Source organism: Arachis hypogaea, chromosome 16, assembly GCF_003086295.3.
Source record: "Arachis hypogaea cultivar Tifrunner chromosome 16, arahy.Tifrunner.gnm2.J5K5, whole genome shotgun sequence".
In the NCBI taxonomy this organism is placed as follows: domain Eukaryota; kingdom Viridiplantae; phylum Streptophyta; class Magnoliopsida; order Fabales; family Fabaceae; genus Arachis; species Arachis hypogaea.
Genome location: NC_092051.1, coordinates 18874586 through 18892587, shown reverse-complemented (window position 1 = coordinate 18892587; position 18002 = coordinate 18874586). Strand labels below are relative to the sequence as shown.

At 37.7% G+C, this 18002-nt stretch overlaps 1 protein-coding gene across 1 annotated transcript; it reads left to right on the top strand.

Moving 5' to 3' along the window:
- The first annotated feature begins 424 nt into the window (after positions 1-424).
- LOC112758994 (uncharacterized) lies at positions 425-5209 on the top strand. Its single transcript, XM_025807796.2, has 7 exons — positions 425-1178; positions 3031-3127; positions 3208-3475; positions 3580-3734; positions 3988-4117; positions 4197-4323; positions 4446-5209. Exons 3-7 carry the CDS (start codon positions 3250-3252, stop codon positions 4447-4449), a joined length of 642 nt encoding a protein of 213 aa, XP_025663581.1. The 5' UTR covers positions 425-1178; positions 3031-3127; positions 3208-3249; the 3' UTR covers positions 4450-5209.
- Positions 5210-18002: the final 12793 nt, after the last annotated feature.

Sequence of the window (18002 nt, the reverse complement as noted above, 5' to 3'; positions counted from 1 at the left end):
AATGGCTTTATATTTCAATTAATTTGTTTCGTCAAAAAGAACCCATGAAGCATATTCCTATTTAAAATGATTAACTTTAAATTTATCCTAAAATTGAAAGAAAATTATTAATCTGTTTTAATTTAGAATTAGAAAATCAACTATGTTTAAATATACATACTTTTTTCCAATTTTTTCATGTGTATTTTTCTTTTTTGATTTTTTCTGGATCAATGACCTCCAACCATTTTATGACATATAATCCGCAGTCGTAGCTAATAAGCAAAGATTAAATAACTCAATACAATATGTTGAATAACACCGTAAGAGATAAACATAGCAAAATATATTAAACAATACGATTTAGATATTAAAAATGCATACTTTGTTTGCTTGACCAGTGATTGAGATATATGGTGCTTTGATGCCCTCTTCATTGTCTACCAAAGGTGATGTTCTAGCATACACCCTCATTTGTGTTATAATCAAGCTCTGAAAAGCACAGAAAGCAAAATATAAGAAAGTCTAAGACTAGAGACTTTACTAGAGAATTGATAAAGTAAAAAATTATAACAAATTTATTAAGCTTTAATTTGTCTTCAGAGGGACATGATTTATGAATTAGATCAAGCACATGAAATATTTTCTTTTACAATAATGCTAGGGAACCAAGAGAGGGTCCAGCCAAAAACCTGCCAACTCTTGTTGAACTGGGACCACTAAGCCCACTTCACCTCAGTAACATCCAAAATTCACCCAAGTAAACAAAATTAACCTAATTAAACTCCCTCCTCTCTTTTCACCGTTTCACCGTAGCAGAACTCCAAAACCATCCACGGCGGCGCCACATTTCCAGGTCCATCGCGTCACGTTCTCCTCCACCGTCAACGGACGCAACGCTTCAGTCCACAACCTGTGGGCAATGGCCGGCCTCCAAAGCTCGCTCCAGAATGCCGCAATGCTTCCATCTCGTCAACGTGGTCACTAGCGTGTTAATCAAAGTCTCGCCCATCTCTGCCGCAGCGACGTCGTGCCACCCAGGTGCGAGGAACAAATGGGTTTTCCCCTTACCAAGACTGAGCCGCTGCTGCTGCATGTCGCTGTTGGCAGCTTTATTGAAGCCACGTTGCTCTGCTCCGACGAATGCAGTAGGACGTCCCCTGCCCCAGCCTCGAAGCATCGCTTGACAAAAATAATTGGTTAGTGTTTAATAATTTGTGTTGATTGATGTAGGGTTTGAGTACCATGGATGATGCTTGTTGGATGTTGCCTTTGATTTGGGTATAATTAAGGATTTGTTAGATGTTGCTTTTGATTTCACCTTAAGGTTTTGTTAAAAGATTTGGTTATGGTGTTTGATTTCGCTAGATGATCTTTTCTATTATATTTTCATTCTTTAGGTGGGAACTATTGAATGTATACATTAATTGATTTTTTTCTAGGCCTAAAGTTGATTTTTATAGCAGGATGCCCCTGATTTGTTGCTGCAGCTTAGCATCATACATAAACATAGATTTCCTTTCATACTTCACATGCATTCCAACTTGTTATGTTATCATATGTGAATGCATCTTCAAAACAACTTTACACTTAAACTTGAGGGGTTGTTAGATTATACGTGTGATCATGGCTTTTGAATATGATTCAAATTATGGTATTTCATATTCCAAAACATGAACTTGAGGTATGTTTGGGTACTACTAAACTCAGCCCCCTGTTGGTTATGAATAGCAATATGAACTTGAGATGTTTATGTACCTTTGGCCATTGGTTGATCCTAGTTTGCTAATTTTATTCTTATTTTTTTCCCTTCTCTTTGACACTACTTGCTAATTATGTCCAATTAACTATCCTAGTTTGCTAGTTTTATTCTAAATTTCACTCTGTTTTGTGTATTGTGTCATTTGTATGGGTCATCAAAATGAGAATAGTTTTTTAGTTTGTTCGTGGACAAACCTTTGAGCTTTAGGCATATGATTGTATAATTGGTGCATTGGATCTACTTTGGGTATGTTCTAATTTGTGCTTGCATTCAGCTTGTGATTTTTTCTTTTGTGTTTGAAAAAATAAAGGAGTCAACTTGAGTGTAGTAAAAAATAATATTGATTCTCTTGGTTGGGTTGGACTTCTCTTTTTCATATTGATTTACGGTGGGCGAAAGATTCCTTAAGTTTCCTAGGGGCTGCTGACAAAAATTTTCATATTATTATGGCATGTGATTTTGGTGTTCATATGATCTACCACGATAAGACATTATGATGCTTTTGTTTTTTTGTTCTAATTATTAGAATAAGTTAGTAAGTTACCACAACTGGTATATTCTTTTAAACATTCAACTTAAGCAATTGTCTTTAGTTCATTGAATGTTTGAAGCCTTTTTGATTGGGTATTTAATATTTATCACTTTTCATATGAATTGGATCATTTTAACTATGAATAGATACTTAATTAAAAACTGTCATCTTGTCTCATTCAGAAATGAAAATTACATAGACTATATTGCAGAATAATTACTAATTAAGGAGTTGTTAGTGGAGGTAAATTATTCATTATATTAACTTGACTAGAGAGTGGTTGTTTCAGATGTAAGAGACAATAATCAGCATTTGTAAATTGTAACAAGGTAATTAAGTTATAAAAAATATATAATTAAAAAAAATAAAAAATAACTTAAATTTATTTTATTTAATATTTATTAATTATTACTAAAATTAATAAATATTAAATAAAATACATTTAAGTCACGGATAATAAAAATAATCCATTAGACCGTTATCTTTTATTTTTCTTCTTTTTGTTTTTGATGGGTTAATAGACAATAATGGATGATACTTGGTTAGTGTTGAATAATTGGTGTTGATTGATGTAGAGTTTGAGTACCCTAGAGTAGACTTGTTTGATGTTGCATCTGATTTGGGTATAATTAAGGAATTGTTGGATGATGCTTTTGATTTGGGTTTTATATGCTATTACTTTATTGGGGTTTTAGATAGCAGCAACAACAGTGTATAATTAAGGACTTGTTGGATGTGCTTCTGATTTCATCTGCAGGTTTTATTAAAGGATTTGGACATGGTGTTATGTAACTGTTTTTTGTGAACAAGCACCAGGGTTGTGTTGCCGAAAAGCCAATCAAGATGGGAAAAAGGTAAAATGATATTTACCGTTATTGACGTGTCGTTCCACATGATCCTATTTGTGACTTACAGCTACTGTTGCCATTGACAGAAATTATTAGAGTCGTGATGCTCGCCCAGGTACATTCATGACATGATGAGCAAGCTAACTAGAAACAACGAAATTGAGAAGCTTGTGGAGATTGATGAAATCAGATTCGGATTCTTGAGGCTTGTTCCGAATTGGTCGGTGAAGCAGGCAATCATGGTTCACTTGGCCGAGTCGTATGAGGTTAAGACAAGAACTTTTATACTCGACGTTGGGAACATCCACCTCAATGCCGAGTTAATCGGATGCATTTTCGGCATTCCATCTAGTGGTAAGTTCCGCTCTCCGAATTACTTAGTATACCATAGGCATATTCATGCAAATAGCATTGGGTATATATGTTTTACCTTGCACTCACGAATCGAAATGTTGTAGGCGATCCATTCCCAATCCTGGATGACGAAAATCCATCCCACATGGCCATCAAAAAGAGGTTCCATAGACGGACAACAACTGAATTTCGATTTCTGAGGCTCGCTGCGTGGACCTCAGAAAGTCTAGAAAAGAAGGCTCAATATATTATTTCTGAGGTACCCATTTCTTTCTAGAAAACAGTTAGTTTATGCCAGTATGTTAGTGGATGCTCCTTCTGAGAGGCAGCATGATGTTTCTTTTCTTTGCTAAATGGTTGTTTCTACATATGTTTTCCAATTTCAGATGTGTTAGGTGGGAGGACTCCGTTTTCTTAAGATGTCCATGGTTTTTTTTGTGTTTATGGTTTTTGTGTTAGTGATACTTGGGCATTTGATTTTGATCCATGATTCTTTTCATTTCTTAAATCAGGGGGGCCTTTTGAATAGAAAGGAAAAAAATAAAGACGTAGAAGGCCGATCACCTCAAGTTGAAAGGAGAAAAGCAGCACAAAAAAAAAACACAACAAAAGCGTGGACGAAAAGCTTCGGTTGCACCAAGGGTAAGCACGTATTTACGACTTAGCGTATTAATAAATTGACTTTAGTATTGTTTATTTGATTCACGCTATTTCTACAAAGAGGGAGCTCCATCGGTGGAGAGAGCGAGCAGGAAGCAATGGAAAGACGACCAACTGGAAGTACAACAGATCCACCTCCAATTAGAAAACGCTCACGGCGCGCGGAGAGATAAAAAACTAGCCCAAAAGTGAGAATACGTTTATGGTTGTGTATGGATTAAATTCTGGACTAGCTTAAGTATTTTCAAAAGGTTGATTTGAACGTAATTGAATGTTTCTTTATGTAACACATTCGATGTGCATAAAATAGATAAGCAGGTCAACTACCAAGAAAAACAAGGGGGGGAGGGGTTAAAAAGGACCGACCACGTAGGTCCAACCCAAAATCATTTGAAGAAAAAGATCTCCTAATGAGCCCAGATGATGATGAGGACAATGAGCCTCTTGCTTAGAGGAGGGGCCGGTTGTTTCACCAGGGAGTTGACCAACAGAAAACAAGTTCGGAGACCCCCAACGACAACCTCAATCAAGAAAACACACCCCATGAGAAACCTGACTTCAGAGTTCCCGATGCAGGCACACTCTCCGTAGCACTAGTGCAACATCAAGAATGGAAATTCGACGGACAAGTTTCCTATACAAAAAATATTTTTTTGGGTCTACTTTGCTCGTTAGGGAATTAGGAAATGTATGCATACAAAAGTTACTTTTCTCTGACATTGGTTGATTTTGACGAAGTAACCCTGATTTCTTGTCGATGCGAGACCCGGAGAGCAAAAGAATATGGGAATACCTTGAGCAACTACAGTACACAAAGCCCCTGCAGACCGGTGATGCCAACCACGCCGTCTTGCAAGAGACCTAGTTCACCGAGCCACCAGACTTCACTCAGAATGACTCGGATGAAGAAGAACCCTACCCAGTGTACTCTTATAAAGGTGCATCCGTCGCTAAAGGGGCGAAAGCTCGATGAGGATGATGAGGATCGAGTGCGACGATGGGCTGTCAATGCGTCGTTGGACCTTATGGGAACATGGATTATAGAAACAAAGGTAAAAAGTTAAAAAGAATAAAGACATTTCAAAATAAAAGTTTTGGGAAGCATGCTCATGTGAAATCAAAAAAATTAAATTACCATGTGCAATTTAAAAAAAATAATTTTTTAAATAAGGGGATACAAAAATTCCCCAATTGCAAAATAAAAGGAATCAATGTACATGGGACAAAAGTTAAATTTAATATATGAGCTTGCAATACAAAGTGAGAAAATTTGGGTAAATAGGTAAAGAAACCTTTGAATTACAAAATATGTATGTTAGGTAAGATCTTAGACTAATCAAGGATTCACTTATTAGCTCACTTAGCCTTATACATATACCCTTACCTTTACCTTGGCCCCATTACAACCTTAAATAAAGACCTCATGATATTTGTATGTCTGTATTCTATAATTGTTGATTGGTTAGATGAAGAACAAAGTTATAGAAAGTAAGGATAAAAAGACGAATAGAGTGATTAACCCAATAAACACTGAGTGACTAGAGAGTAAACACAAAATCCAGTGAGGATTCAATAGCTCATCAACATATATCTCTGCTTAAATTGTTAATTGTCTTGCAAGTTTGTACAATATTTTTCTTTCCCATCTCAATTGTAAAAGTGCTTTAACATTATCTAAGGTTTGGCTATGCATATATGATTCCTTGAGAATGTGAATTAATTCAACTACATGCAAGTTTTATATACAAGTGAATGACAATTAGAATTGCATGATTCATTTAGGTAGTTGAATTTAGAGTAGATTGCATTGCATGAGATTCCACCACTTTAACTTTAACCTTACCCTTTATCTTGGATTTAGCATGAGGACATGCTATTGTTTAAGTGTGGGGAGGTTGATAAACTCATATTTTATGATATATTTTGTGCCTAATTTAAGTGATTTATTCAATCCTTCACTCACTTATTCATGTTAATTGCATGGTTTTACTTTCCTTCCTTATTATGTGGGATATGTGAAAAACATGTTTCCTATGCTTTAAGAATAATTATTTTAATTACCCTTTATTACCCTTCGATGCCGTGATTTGTGTGTTGAGTAGTTTCAGATCTTCTAAGGCAGGAATGACTTAAAGGATGGAAAGGAAACATACAAAAATGGAAGGAAAGCACAAAATGGAGTTTTTGAAGAAACTGGCAGCGACGCGAATGCGTGGGCGACGCGGCCGCATGCCTGGCGCGAAAAGACAGCGATGCGAACGCGTGACTGACGCGATCGCGCGCCACGAGCAAAACGCAGATGACGCGGACGCATGACCGAAGCGAACGCGTGATAAGGAAAACTCCACGCGGACGCGTGACAGAGGCCACGCACCAGAAATTACAGAAAACGCTCCCAGCGATTTTTGAAGCCCTTTTTGGCCCAGATCCAAGTACAAAAAGCACAGATTATAGGTTATAAAATGGGGGAATGCATCCAGTCAAAGGAGAGTCTCCAATTATTTACTTTTGATGATTTAGATGTAGTTTTTAGAGAGAGGTTCTCTCCTCTCTCTCTCTTAGGATTAGGATTTAGGATTTTTTCTCGCTTTCATGATTGCCCCTTTTTATCAGGTTCAACTTTCCTTTTTATTATCTTCTCAATTTAATTTATGAACTTTTCTATGTTACAGATAATTCTCTTAATTAATGTTATTTGAGGTATTTCAGTTTATGATTGCTCTCTTTTGTTTATGTTACTGTTACTTCCAACCTGAAGATATTTTTATTCGAGTAGATTTACTTTTCCCCTTTTGGTCTTGGTTAAGAAATCAGTAACTCAGGAGTTATCAAACTCAACGTGATCGATAATTGTTATCTTTGCTAATTGAATTGAACTTCAATAATTCCAGTCCTTTCTTAGGAATTGACTAGAACTTGAAGATCAGACAAATTAATCCACTTGATCTTCCCTTGCTTTAGTAAAGGCTAACTAAGTGGGATTAAGATTCAATTCTCGTCTCCATTGATAAGGATAACTAGGATAGGACTTCCAATTTCTCATACCTTACCAAAAGTTTATTTTACAATCATTTACTTATTTTAATTGCAATTTAAATTACTTGCTCCTTACTTTCAAAACCTCAATTTACAATCTTCATAACCAATAATAAGAACATACTTTCCTGCAGTTCCTTGAGAAGACGGAGAGAACCTCTCTCTAAAAACTACATCTAAATCATCAAAAGTAAATAATTGGAGACTCTCTTTTGACTGGATGCATTCTCCCATTTTATAACCTCTAATCTGTGCTTTCTGTACTTGGATCTGGGCCAAAAAGGGCTTCAGAAATCGCTGGGAGTGTTTTCTATAATTTCTGGTGCGTGGCCTCTGTCACGTGTCCGCGTGGGTCACGCGGTCGCGTCATATGGAGTTTTCCTTATCACGCGTTCGCTTCGGTCATGCGTCCGCGTCATTTGCGTTTTTCTCGTGGCGCGCGATCGCGTCAGTCACGCGTTCGCGTCGCTGTTTTTTCGCGCCAGGCATGCGGCCGCGTCGCCCACGCGTTTGCGTCGCTGCCAGTTTCTTCAAAAACTCCATTTTGTGCTTTCCTTCCATTTTTGTATGTTTCCTTTCCATCTTTTAAGTCATTCCTGCCTTAGAAGATCTGAAACTACTCAACACACAAATCACGGCATCGAAGGGTAATAAAGGGTAATTAAAATAATTATTCTTAAAGCATAGGAAACATGTTTTTCACATATCCCACATAATAAGGAAAGGAAAGTAAAACCATGCAATTAACATGAATAAGTGAGTGAAGGATTGAATAAATCACTTAAATTAGGCACAAAATATATCATAAAATATGGGTTTATAAACCTCCCCACACTTAAACAATAGCATGTACTCATGCTAAATCCAAGATAAAGAGTAAGGTTAAAGTTAAAGTGGTAGAATCTCATGCAATGCAATCTACTCTAAATGCAACTACCTAAATGAATCATGCAATTCTAATTGTCATTCACTTGTATATAAAACTTACATGTAGTTGAATTAATTCACATTCTCAAGGAATCATATATGCATAGCCAAACCTTAGATAATGTTAAAGCACTTTTACAATTGAGATGGGAAAGAAAAATATTGTACAAACTTGCAAGACAATTAACAATTTAAGCAGAGATATATGTTGATGAGCTATTGAACCCTCACTGGATTTTGTGTTTACTCTCTAGTCATTCAGTGTTTATTGGGTTACTCACTCTATTCTTCTTTTTATCCTTACTTTCTATAACTTTGTTCTTCATCTAACCAATCAACAATTACAGAATACAGACATATAAAAATCATGAGGTCTTTGTTTAAGGTTATAATGGGGCCAAGGTAAAGGTAAGGGTATATGTATAAGGCTAAGTGAGCTAATAAGTGAATCCTTGATTAGTCTAAGATCTTACCTAACATACATATTTTGTAATTCAAAGGTTTCTTTACCTATTTACCCAAAATTTCTCACTTTGTATTGCAAGCTCATATATTAAATTTAACTTTTTCCCATGTGCATTGATTCCTTTTATTTTGCAATTGGGGAATTTTTGTATCCCTCTTATTTAATTTTTTTTTTAAAACTGCACATGGTAATTTAATTGTTTTGATTTCACATGAGCATGCTTCCCAAAACTTTTATTTTGAAATGTCTTTATTCTTTTTAACTTTCTACCTTTGTTTCTATAATCCATGTTCCCATAAGGTTCTCCACACTTAAACAATACACAATTTCTATCTTAAGCTATTCAAGGATTCAACTTGAAATTTTTGTTTTTCTGCTTAAGGCTAGTATTGTGGTTTATAGAACAAGAGGGGATTAAAAGCTCAAGGGGCTAACAAGGGTGATGTAAAAGGTTGGCTAATTTTGGGATAAGTGAGCTAAAATCAAACAATGGCCTCAATCACTTTCTTGGTATGTATCTATATTCTATAATTGGACATATAGATTAAAACAAAGTAAAGAACATCAGAATAAAAAAGAAGGGCAAAACACACAGGAATAAAATATTATGGTTTGAATGTAACCATACAATTAAGCTCAAAACTCACAGGCTGTGTGTTCTCTAGCTCAAAAATCATATCTCAGTTATATATGTCATGCAAGTGAAAAATTAAGAGTTCCCATTATTCTCAATGTAAACCTTAGGGTGGCTTTAAAGTTTTAGTGTTTCTTTTTGATGAAATGTTGTTAACTAACTAACATGTAATGCTATATATACAAGGTGTGGATTGTTTTTATTATGTTAAAGTCTCTAGTTTACTTCCTTTTTATTTTCAATTTAAACCAAACTTATCATATGCTAAAAGGGTAAACTATACTAATTAATCCACATATTCTATAGCTAATAAGTTAGAATTGCAACTAAACTAACTGGCTAAAATATGAACTAAAGTGCAAAATGCAGAAAATAGAGTAAAAATACATGAAAAGAGCAATGTATGAGTACTGAGGAATAAAAATAAGAATCAAAATACAAAAAATTAATAAGATAAAATAAAAAGAGTCTGTAGTGGTTCACCAAGAAAAAATACGCCAGAGATGGCGACCTCCCCACACTTAATACAAAGCATCGTCCTCGATGCTCACTCAAGCAGGGTGTGAAGGAGTGTCATCACTGGAATGATGTGTGGTTGGAGTCTCTGTGGTGGTGGTCTGAAGGTCTACCTGCTGCAGAGGAGGTGCTGACTGAATAGGAACCTCTGGGTCTGCAGCCTGAATCTGATGTGGGGCCTCCTGCTGTGGCACAGCCTGCTCCGGGCCTGCCTGCTCAGGATCTGGTGCCAGAGCCAAGCCTCATCATTTAAGTATATTCGCTTGATTCCCTTAGGCATGGTGGTGTTCTGACCCATGACCCATGGGACAGTCGGGTCAAGGGCTATCCTTGCCTTGACCGCATCCCAGTCAAACTTCATGAAGCGCATGTCTTCCTCAGCCTTTTGGTAACCATCAAGCTGATCGGATTTAGGCTGAAACTGCAGAATATCCTCAATGGCCTCTTCAGTGACCAGTATTTGCTTCCCTCTTAGGTTCACTGCATCTAGGGAGGTTTTGAAGTAATTGCAGTAAAACTTTCTTACCCAAGAAGCATTGACCTCTGTCAGGTTTCTTTCCAGGAAGAACCAGCCTCTTTGTTTGATTTGATCGGAGGTGTATTGCTGGAGTTCTTCCGGAATTTTCAGAGTCCGCTCCAGGTACAGATTCCTGGAGGTTGCAAACACCGGATACTTCAGCTCGCAGTGTCTGTTTGCAAACTTAGTGGGATTAGTGGCAGGGAGTAGCTGGTCAGCCTTCTCCTGCGGGGTAAAGTGTTTCTCCCGCCAGGAGTCATCATGCATGATGTCCAGGATAGACATAGAGGATTCTCCTCTTTTCCGTTTGCCAGTTGTTGCCTTTCCTTTTCCTTTTCTTTGGGTGTCAGACTTCCTGAAAAACAGAAATCTAGGATATAATAAAAACAAGAAAACAAGTAGGCAAATAACAAAATAAGCACGTAGTGGCAAAGGAGCAGTAGAATAATGAAATGAGTTGAATAATTATGTATTTTGGATTGGTTCGGAATTAAAAAGCTGAGATGAGAAATTTCAATCCAAAAAGTAATAGAATTTATGTTAATTAGGAAAAACCATAAACATGCCTTGAGTTAAAAAGTAAAAGTGAAGAGTGAGTCAAAAAGCAGAGGGGGTGTTAGAAAGTTAAAAGTGGTTTTAAATTGAAAACAAGGTTAGAAATAAAAAATCAGTGAGTTAGTAAAAAGAAAGTTAAGGTAAGCGGTATGATGATTGGTTTCTAAGTAACAAGAATTTCACAATTTGAAGCAACAGACAACTCATATTTAAGCAAGGAAATCAAGGTGTTGATGATTCATATGGATATACCAATAACGAAAATTTGAATTCAAATCATCAATAATGTGATTTATAAACCGGGGAAACAAAAGGAATAAGAATGGTGGCCCGTGCATTCATGAATTGGTTTGGTGAAAGCTAAAGAAAGCAAAATTGAAAATGCCAAAACCAAGACATGAATGAGAATCAAAACGATTTACAGAAAATTGGGCAGTATTCTGGCTAAAATTGGATGTTCCCGGAAAATAAACAGCAAGCAGAATAGTTCATATAGATTAAAATAAACTGCAAATAGATATAAATAATATGAACATGAAAGAGCAGTCGCAATAGCAGCATGAACAGTAAGAATATCATATGAACAATACTTAGATCACAGCAACAGCAGAATTGCAAAAATTATAAAACAAGTAGCAAGAACAGCGCAATTAAACAGGCCTAAATCCACTAACCACATCCTAGGCTACCTAACCACCTAGAATCCACTACAACATGCATATCTAACTAGCCTAATTCTGAACATAAACGGAAAAATATGCAATTAACTACAAATTGAAAGAGTGGCGTTTGGCAGAACCTGGTAGGCGTATGAACTAAGCTAAGGGACTGAGAGATGGCTGGGGGGGGGGTTAATGAATTTGAATCCACGCGATCGCGTGGAGCACGCGGTCGTGTGGCTGGGGTGGAATGGGGATTGACGCGATCGCGTGGGTGGCGCGATCGCATGGAATGGTAAAAGGATGAATGACGCGATCGCGTGAGGCACGCGATCGCGTCGCTGGAAATTGTGCTAAACGCACAATTCCAGCATCGTTTCGGTGCGACTCTCTGTCTCCACTGGGGTGCCATGATATCCGCGCGACGCGAACGCATCGCTCACGCTATCGCGTGGGATGGGTGTTGTGCAAGTGACGCGATCGCGTCAGGGACGCGACCGCGTGGGTCGTTTTGTGCGAAACGCACAACCGCTGCATGATTCTAGCCCAACTTTCTGGGCGTTGGATCTTTACGCTGATTTCCAGATCACGCGGCCGCGTGAATGACGCAGACGCGTGGGAGGTGGTTTTCGCAACTGACGCGATCGCATGAGCAATGCGGTCGCGTCGCACGCCCTCTTTTTTTTTATATGCAATTATGCAATTATGCAGTATGCAATGCTAATGAATAATATTCAGGTTCAATTGAAAAAGAATAAATAACACGAAATAAAACTGAAAAAGAAACGACCATACCATGGTGGGTTGTCTCCCACCTAGCACTTTTAGTTAAAGTCCTTAAGTTGGACATTGGATGAGCTTCTTGTTATGGTGGCTTATGCTTAAACTCATCCAGAAATCTCCACCAATATTTGGAATGCCAACAGCCTCCGGGGTCCCAAACTAGGCATGTAAAGCTTCTGAGCAGCTTCAAACAGATTCTCAGGCTCCCGGGGTGACGAATGTTAGAATAGATTCAAGGATCCCAAACTTTGCTTTTATATCCGCCTTCGTCTTGATCTATATTTTTCCATCCGGGCAGTTTAGAAATTAGATTCTCACCAAGATAACCAAACGTTTTCCGAGATCCATTTGATTGAACACGATGCCAATCCGTGCACTTCGAGTTGAAGCGTGGAACCTTATTGAACCTTGTGCACCAGCTCTGAGTGCGAGCCATTTCCCTCTTACTCTTAAAGCTGCAGAGAGCTCTAAGCTGGCCATCTGTTTCAAGCAAACCATATTCAAGTGGAAAAGTAAAGATAAAAGTTAAGGATTGTACCCACTTGAAGCTTGTATTAGGTGGTAATGGTCTTGGGGTAGGTGTTTCCAGTGGTTCTGTAAGTTCTACTCCCTTGTGCTCTTCTGTGAATTTCTCCACTTCCTTGCAGAATTCTTCAAATGCAACATCGTCCTGATCAAAGTCTTCTATGTCTTCCTTATCACTCAAGTCGTAAGCTGGAGGTTGAGAGAAATCTACCTCCGCATCTTCTTCGTATTCACTTGGATAAGGTTCTTCAATCTCAGAGAATTCACTTGCGGATGCAAATTCATTACTAGGAGAACTTGACTTGTGACTATCATCATCAAGGAGATTTGCTTCTTGGATTATTCCGTCTAGTTCTTCAGAAAAGACTTGCCTTGGGGGTTGTGTACTATCCTCCTTAGCATCAATTGTAACGTCTTTGATAGAATTTTCCACAACTCTGGATTCCCATGGAAGTTTAGCGTCTCCTAAGTCTTCAACCAACTCTTCTTCTTCTTCTATAATGACAGCTTCCTCTACTTGTTCCAGTACGACGTCATGCTCTGTTCTGTCCACTGGAGTTTCTAGTATCTCCTTCATGCTACGCTCTTCATTAGAGTGTCCACATGGGGTTGTGGGAAGTCCTTGAATGCCCGAACATCTAGAAGATAATTGACTTATTGCTTGCTCCAGTTGATGAAGGGTTGTTTGAAGTTGATCTACTATTTCCTTGAGGCGAGCTTGTGATTCTGGAGGTGATGGATTTGGACATGGTACGTAGGGAAGTGGTGATGTTTGGGAGTAATCGGATTGGGATTGGGGTAAATAAGGATCATATGGTGGTGAATGGTGAAAAGGAACTTGTGAGTGTGGTGGTTCAAAGCTACGTTGAGAGGGTGGTCTATAGGCACAGAGTGGGGCTTGTTGGTAGTTATAAGATTGTCCACTATATCTATCAGCTTGGTATGCATTGTGGAATGGTCTTTGTCCATGATATCTTGGAGGGTGTTGTTGCCTAAAGGGTTGATCAAATCCTCTTGGCTCCATCCATCTTTAATTTCTCTAACCTTGATGCATATTCCTGTTATAGCTTTCACTCCTTTCAACAATAAAAATTAGAACCAAACTCAAAGCGAGAGGGGTGAGAATTCATAGTAGTTAATAAAAATTAAAAAGCAAAAATAAAATAAATAAACAGCCAAAATAAAATATTTACAATAACCAATAATAAGGCACACGTTTGCAGTTCCCCGGCAACGGCGCCATTTTGACGTTAGGATTTTTGCTGGTAAAGAATTTTATAAATATAGTCGCGTTGTAGATATAGTTTCTAAACCGACAGAAATCCCTTCGTACAAACATTTTGGTTGTCACAGGTAACAAACCCCTAAATAAATTGATAACTGAAGTATTTAAACCTCGCGTCGTCTTCTCAAGGAACTGCAGGGAAGTATGTCCTTATTATTGGTTATGAAGATTGTAAATTGGGGTTTTGAAAGTATGGAGCAAGTAATTTAAATTGCAATTAAAATAAGTAAATGACTCTAAAATAAACTTTTGGTAAGGTATGAGAAATTGGAAGTCCTATCCTAGTTATCCTTATCAATGGAGACGAGAATTGAATCTTAATCCCACTTAGTTAGCCTTTACTAAAGCAAAGGAAGATCAAATGGATTAATTAGTCTGATCTTCAGGTTCTAGTCAATTCCTAAGAAAGGACTGAAATTATTGAAGTTCAATTCAATTAGCAAAGATAACAATTATCGATCACGTTGAGTTTGATAACTCCTGAGTTACTGATTTCTTAACCAAGACCAAAAGGGGAAAAGTAAATCTACTCGAATAAAAATATCTTCAGGTTGGAAGTAACAGTAACATAAACAAAAAAGAGCAATCATAAACTGAAATACCTCAAATAACATTAATTAAGAGAATTATCTGTAACATAGAAAAGTTCATAAATTAAATTGAGAAGATAATAAAAAGAAAAGTTGAACCTGATAAAAAGGGGCAATCATAAAAGCGAGAAAAAATCCTAAATCCTAATCCTAAGAGAGAGAGGAGAGAACCTCTCTTTAAAAACTACATCTAAATCATCAAAAGTAAATAATTGGAGACTCTCCTTTGACTGAATGCATTCCCCCATTTTATAACCTCTAATCTGTGCTTTCTGTACTTGGATCTGGGCCAAAAAGGGCTTCAGAAATCGCTGGGAGCATTTTCTGTAATTTCTGGTGTGTGGCCTCTGTCACGCGTCCGCGTGGGTCACGCGGTCGCGTCATATGGAGTTTTCCTTATCACACGTTCGCTTCGGTCATGCGTCCATGTCATCTGCGTTTTGCTCGTGGTGCGCAATTGCGTCAGTCACGCGTTCGCATTGCTGTCTTTTCGCGCCAGGCATGCGGCCGCGTCACCCACGCGTTCGCGTCGCTGCCAGTTTCTTCAAAAACTCCCTTTTGTGCTTTCCTTCTATTTTTGTATGTTTCCTTTCCATCCTTTAAGTCATTCCTGCCTTAGAAGATCTAAAACTACTCAACACACAAATCACGGCATCGAAGGGTAATAAAGGGTAATTAAAATAATTATTCTTAAAGCATAGGAAACATGTTTTTCACATATCCCACATAATAAGGAAGGGAAAGTAAAACCATGCAATTAACATGAATAAGTGAGTGAAGGATTGAATAAATCACTTAAATTAGGCACAAAATATATCATAAAATATGGGTTTATCAGGGAAACAGCAGGCCATGGCATCGTATGAAGGAAGGCTACATCTAGTACTGCTCCGAGAGGACCTGTGCACACTGCAACCCCGTCGCTAGGTCAACAGCAACGTAAGTAGAACATACTAACACTTTGCTATAATGAATTGAGTTCTTAATAAATAGAATCTCTCATAAATATGACCCTAACCAATTAAAATTGACCGTGCAAATCATTCAGTGGATGTGTTTCACTTTTAATGACTCGAAATCATCACGGTTTAAGGATGACTTTTACAATATTCCTCCAGGAATTTTGGTATGAATGATTTTATGGATTTTCAGTGTTTAAGATTTGTGTACTGAAACTAAATAGGGTTGTTTTAACAAGAAACGGTGTTGCAAAAGAGGAAGCTGGATTCTTTCAGGGATGTCCCGACCTTGAGTTATGTGGGACTTGGTCCTCACTTCAGTGCCGATTCCAGATATTTTGACAAGGTAGCAGCTTCCAGGAGAAAATAGGTAAGTCAATGCGCGAGATGAATAAAAACTGTATGGTACTTGCGTCTTATTATAGGGCATTTGGTTACATTGAACGAACTAATGCTTGCATGTTACTGTTTTGATACGTTTGTTTACAACCCAGTGGTTTTTACGTGGATGTTGCTTCTGATAGGCATTAGCATGTTTTTTTCATTGCGAATTAGATGGTTCTAGATTTGTTTCTGAGTTTTCCTGTCTTACGCATTTGCGGCTGCGTGTACTTAATTGAGCACTGATTGGCTTTTGTTTCCTTAGATATTCCTCAACAGGTTTCATGTGTTAAGATTTTTGTGACTGTATGTTTTTAGTGATGAAATTGTAGATGTCTCTAATTTAGTAAGCATTGCATTGCCTTATTATACTAAAAATTGTATGGTCCTGGCCTCCTTATTCTAGGTGCTTAATGCCATTGAACGAACTAATGCTTGCATGTTACTGTTTTGATACGTTTGTTACAACCCAGTGGTTTTTACGTGGATGTTGCTTCTAATAGGCATTTGGATGTTTCTTTTCATTGTGAATTGGATGGTTCTAGATATATTTCTGAGTTTTCATGTCTTAAGTATTTGCGATTGCGTGTACTTAATTGAGAAATGATTGTCTTTTGTTCTCTTAGATATTCTTCAACAGGTTTCATGTGTTAAGAATTTTGCTATCTGTTTTTAGTGATGAAATTGTGGATGTCTCTGGTTCATTAAGTAATGCATTGCCTAATTATACTAAAGTTGTATGGTTCTTGCCTTGTATTCTAGGTGTTTGATGCTTTTGAACGAACTAATGCTTGCAGGTTACTGTTCTGATACGTTTGTTTACAATGCAATGGTTTTTTCCCGTCTGTATTGATCATCATTGGTGACTGTATGCCTTTGAGGTTCCTCAAAAAAGGTTGTGGGTACTGGATAGTATGCATTTTGGAGCGCATAATAATGAACGGTCGAAAATAGATGCTATGCGGTAAGCATATATAACCCAGTTATTACAATAACATCCTCACTCGTTAAACATGTAACATAGCTAAACTGTAGTTTCTTTCCAGGGGAGAATTATTGAAGACATAGCTAAAGTGTCGATGCCCGCATATGAGCCCGCAAAGAAAGGCCTGACTCGTTTCTATGCCAGCGTCCCAAAACAACCTAACCGGTCAGTTGAAATGCCACCTATCAATAATCTTACTAGCAGTTCACTTGATATAGATACTTAGTCTCCTGGTTAAAAATAATATTTCTATCTATATATGTAGCTGTGATTGTGGTGTATATGTGATCAAGTTCATGCAGTACTGGAGTCTAGATAAACCCTTGCAATTTTGGACTAAGGTGATTTTAAAAATCCTATTACATTTAACTTGCACCTCTTTTCGATTAATTACTTTCTTGCTTCCAAATCTGCCGCTCACACACAGTTATGCCATTCAGGACGTTCTGCAGGAGTTTTGGAAGGAAATTATACTAGACATAGTGATGGGTCCTCATAATTCACTCATTGGAGAGGCTCTAGAGGCATTGGACGACCATCCTATACGTCGCAACCAACCGAGAAACAAGACTAAGTCGGTGAGATCACCCTTCATAGTACCGAGCACGAAGACCATGCTACAGCGTGCGGGATTACCGATGAGAAAGCCAAGCAAGGGGGAAGACAACGGAAGAAGGCATATGCCTAGGTAAAAATCATGTAAACGTACAGTTGCCATACTATTTCTATAGATTCCTTGTGTTAGAGTTGTGGACGTCTATATGGTATTTTTTGCCTTGTAGTGGCTTCGTGTGAGCCTGAAAAATTCTGTTTCACTGCAGGTATATGATTTCTATTGCTGAAACTGTGAAGTTGCTAGTGACTTTATCCAAACTTTTAAGTGGATGGTGCATCTGATAGGTAATACGATGTTTCTTTTTATTGCGAATTGGATGGTTCTGGATATGTTTTTCGAGTTGTCACGTGCAATGCATTTGCAGATGCATGTATTTCATTGAGTAGTGAATGGCTTTTATTTTTTAAGATATTCCTCAACAGGTTTCATGTGT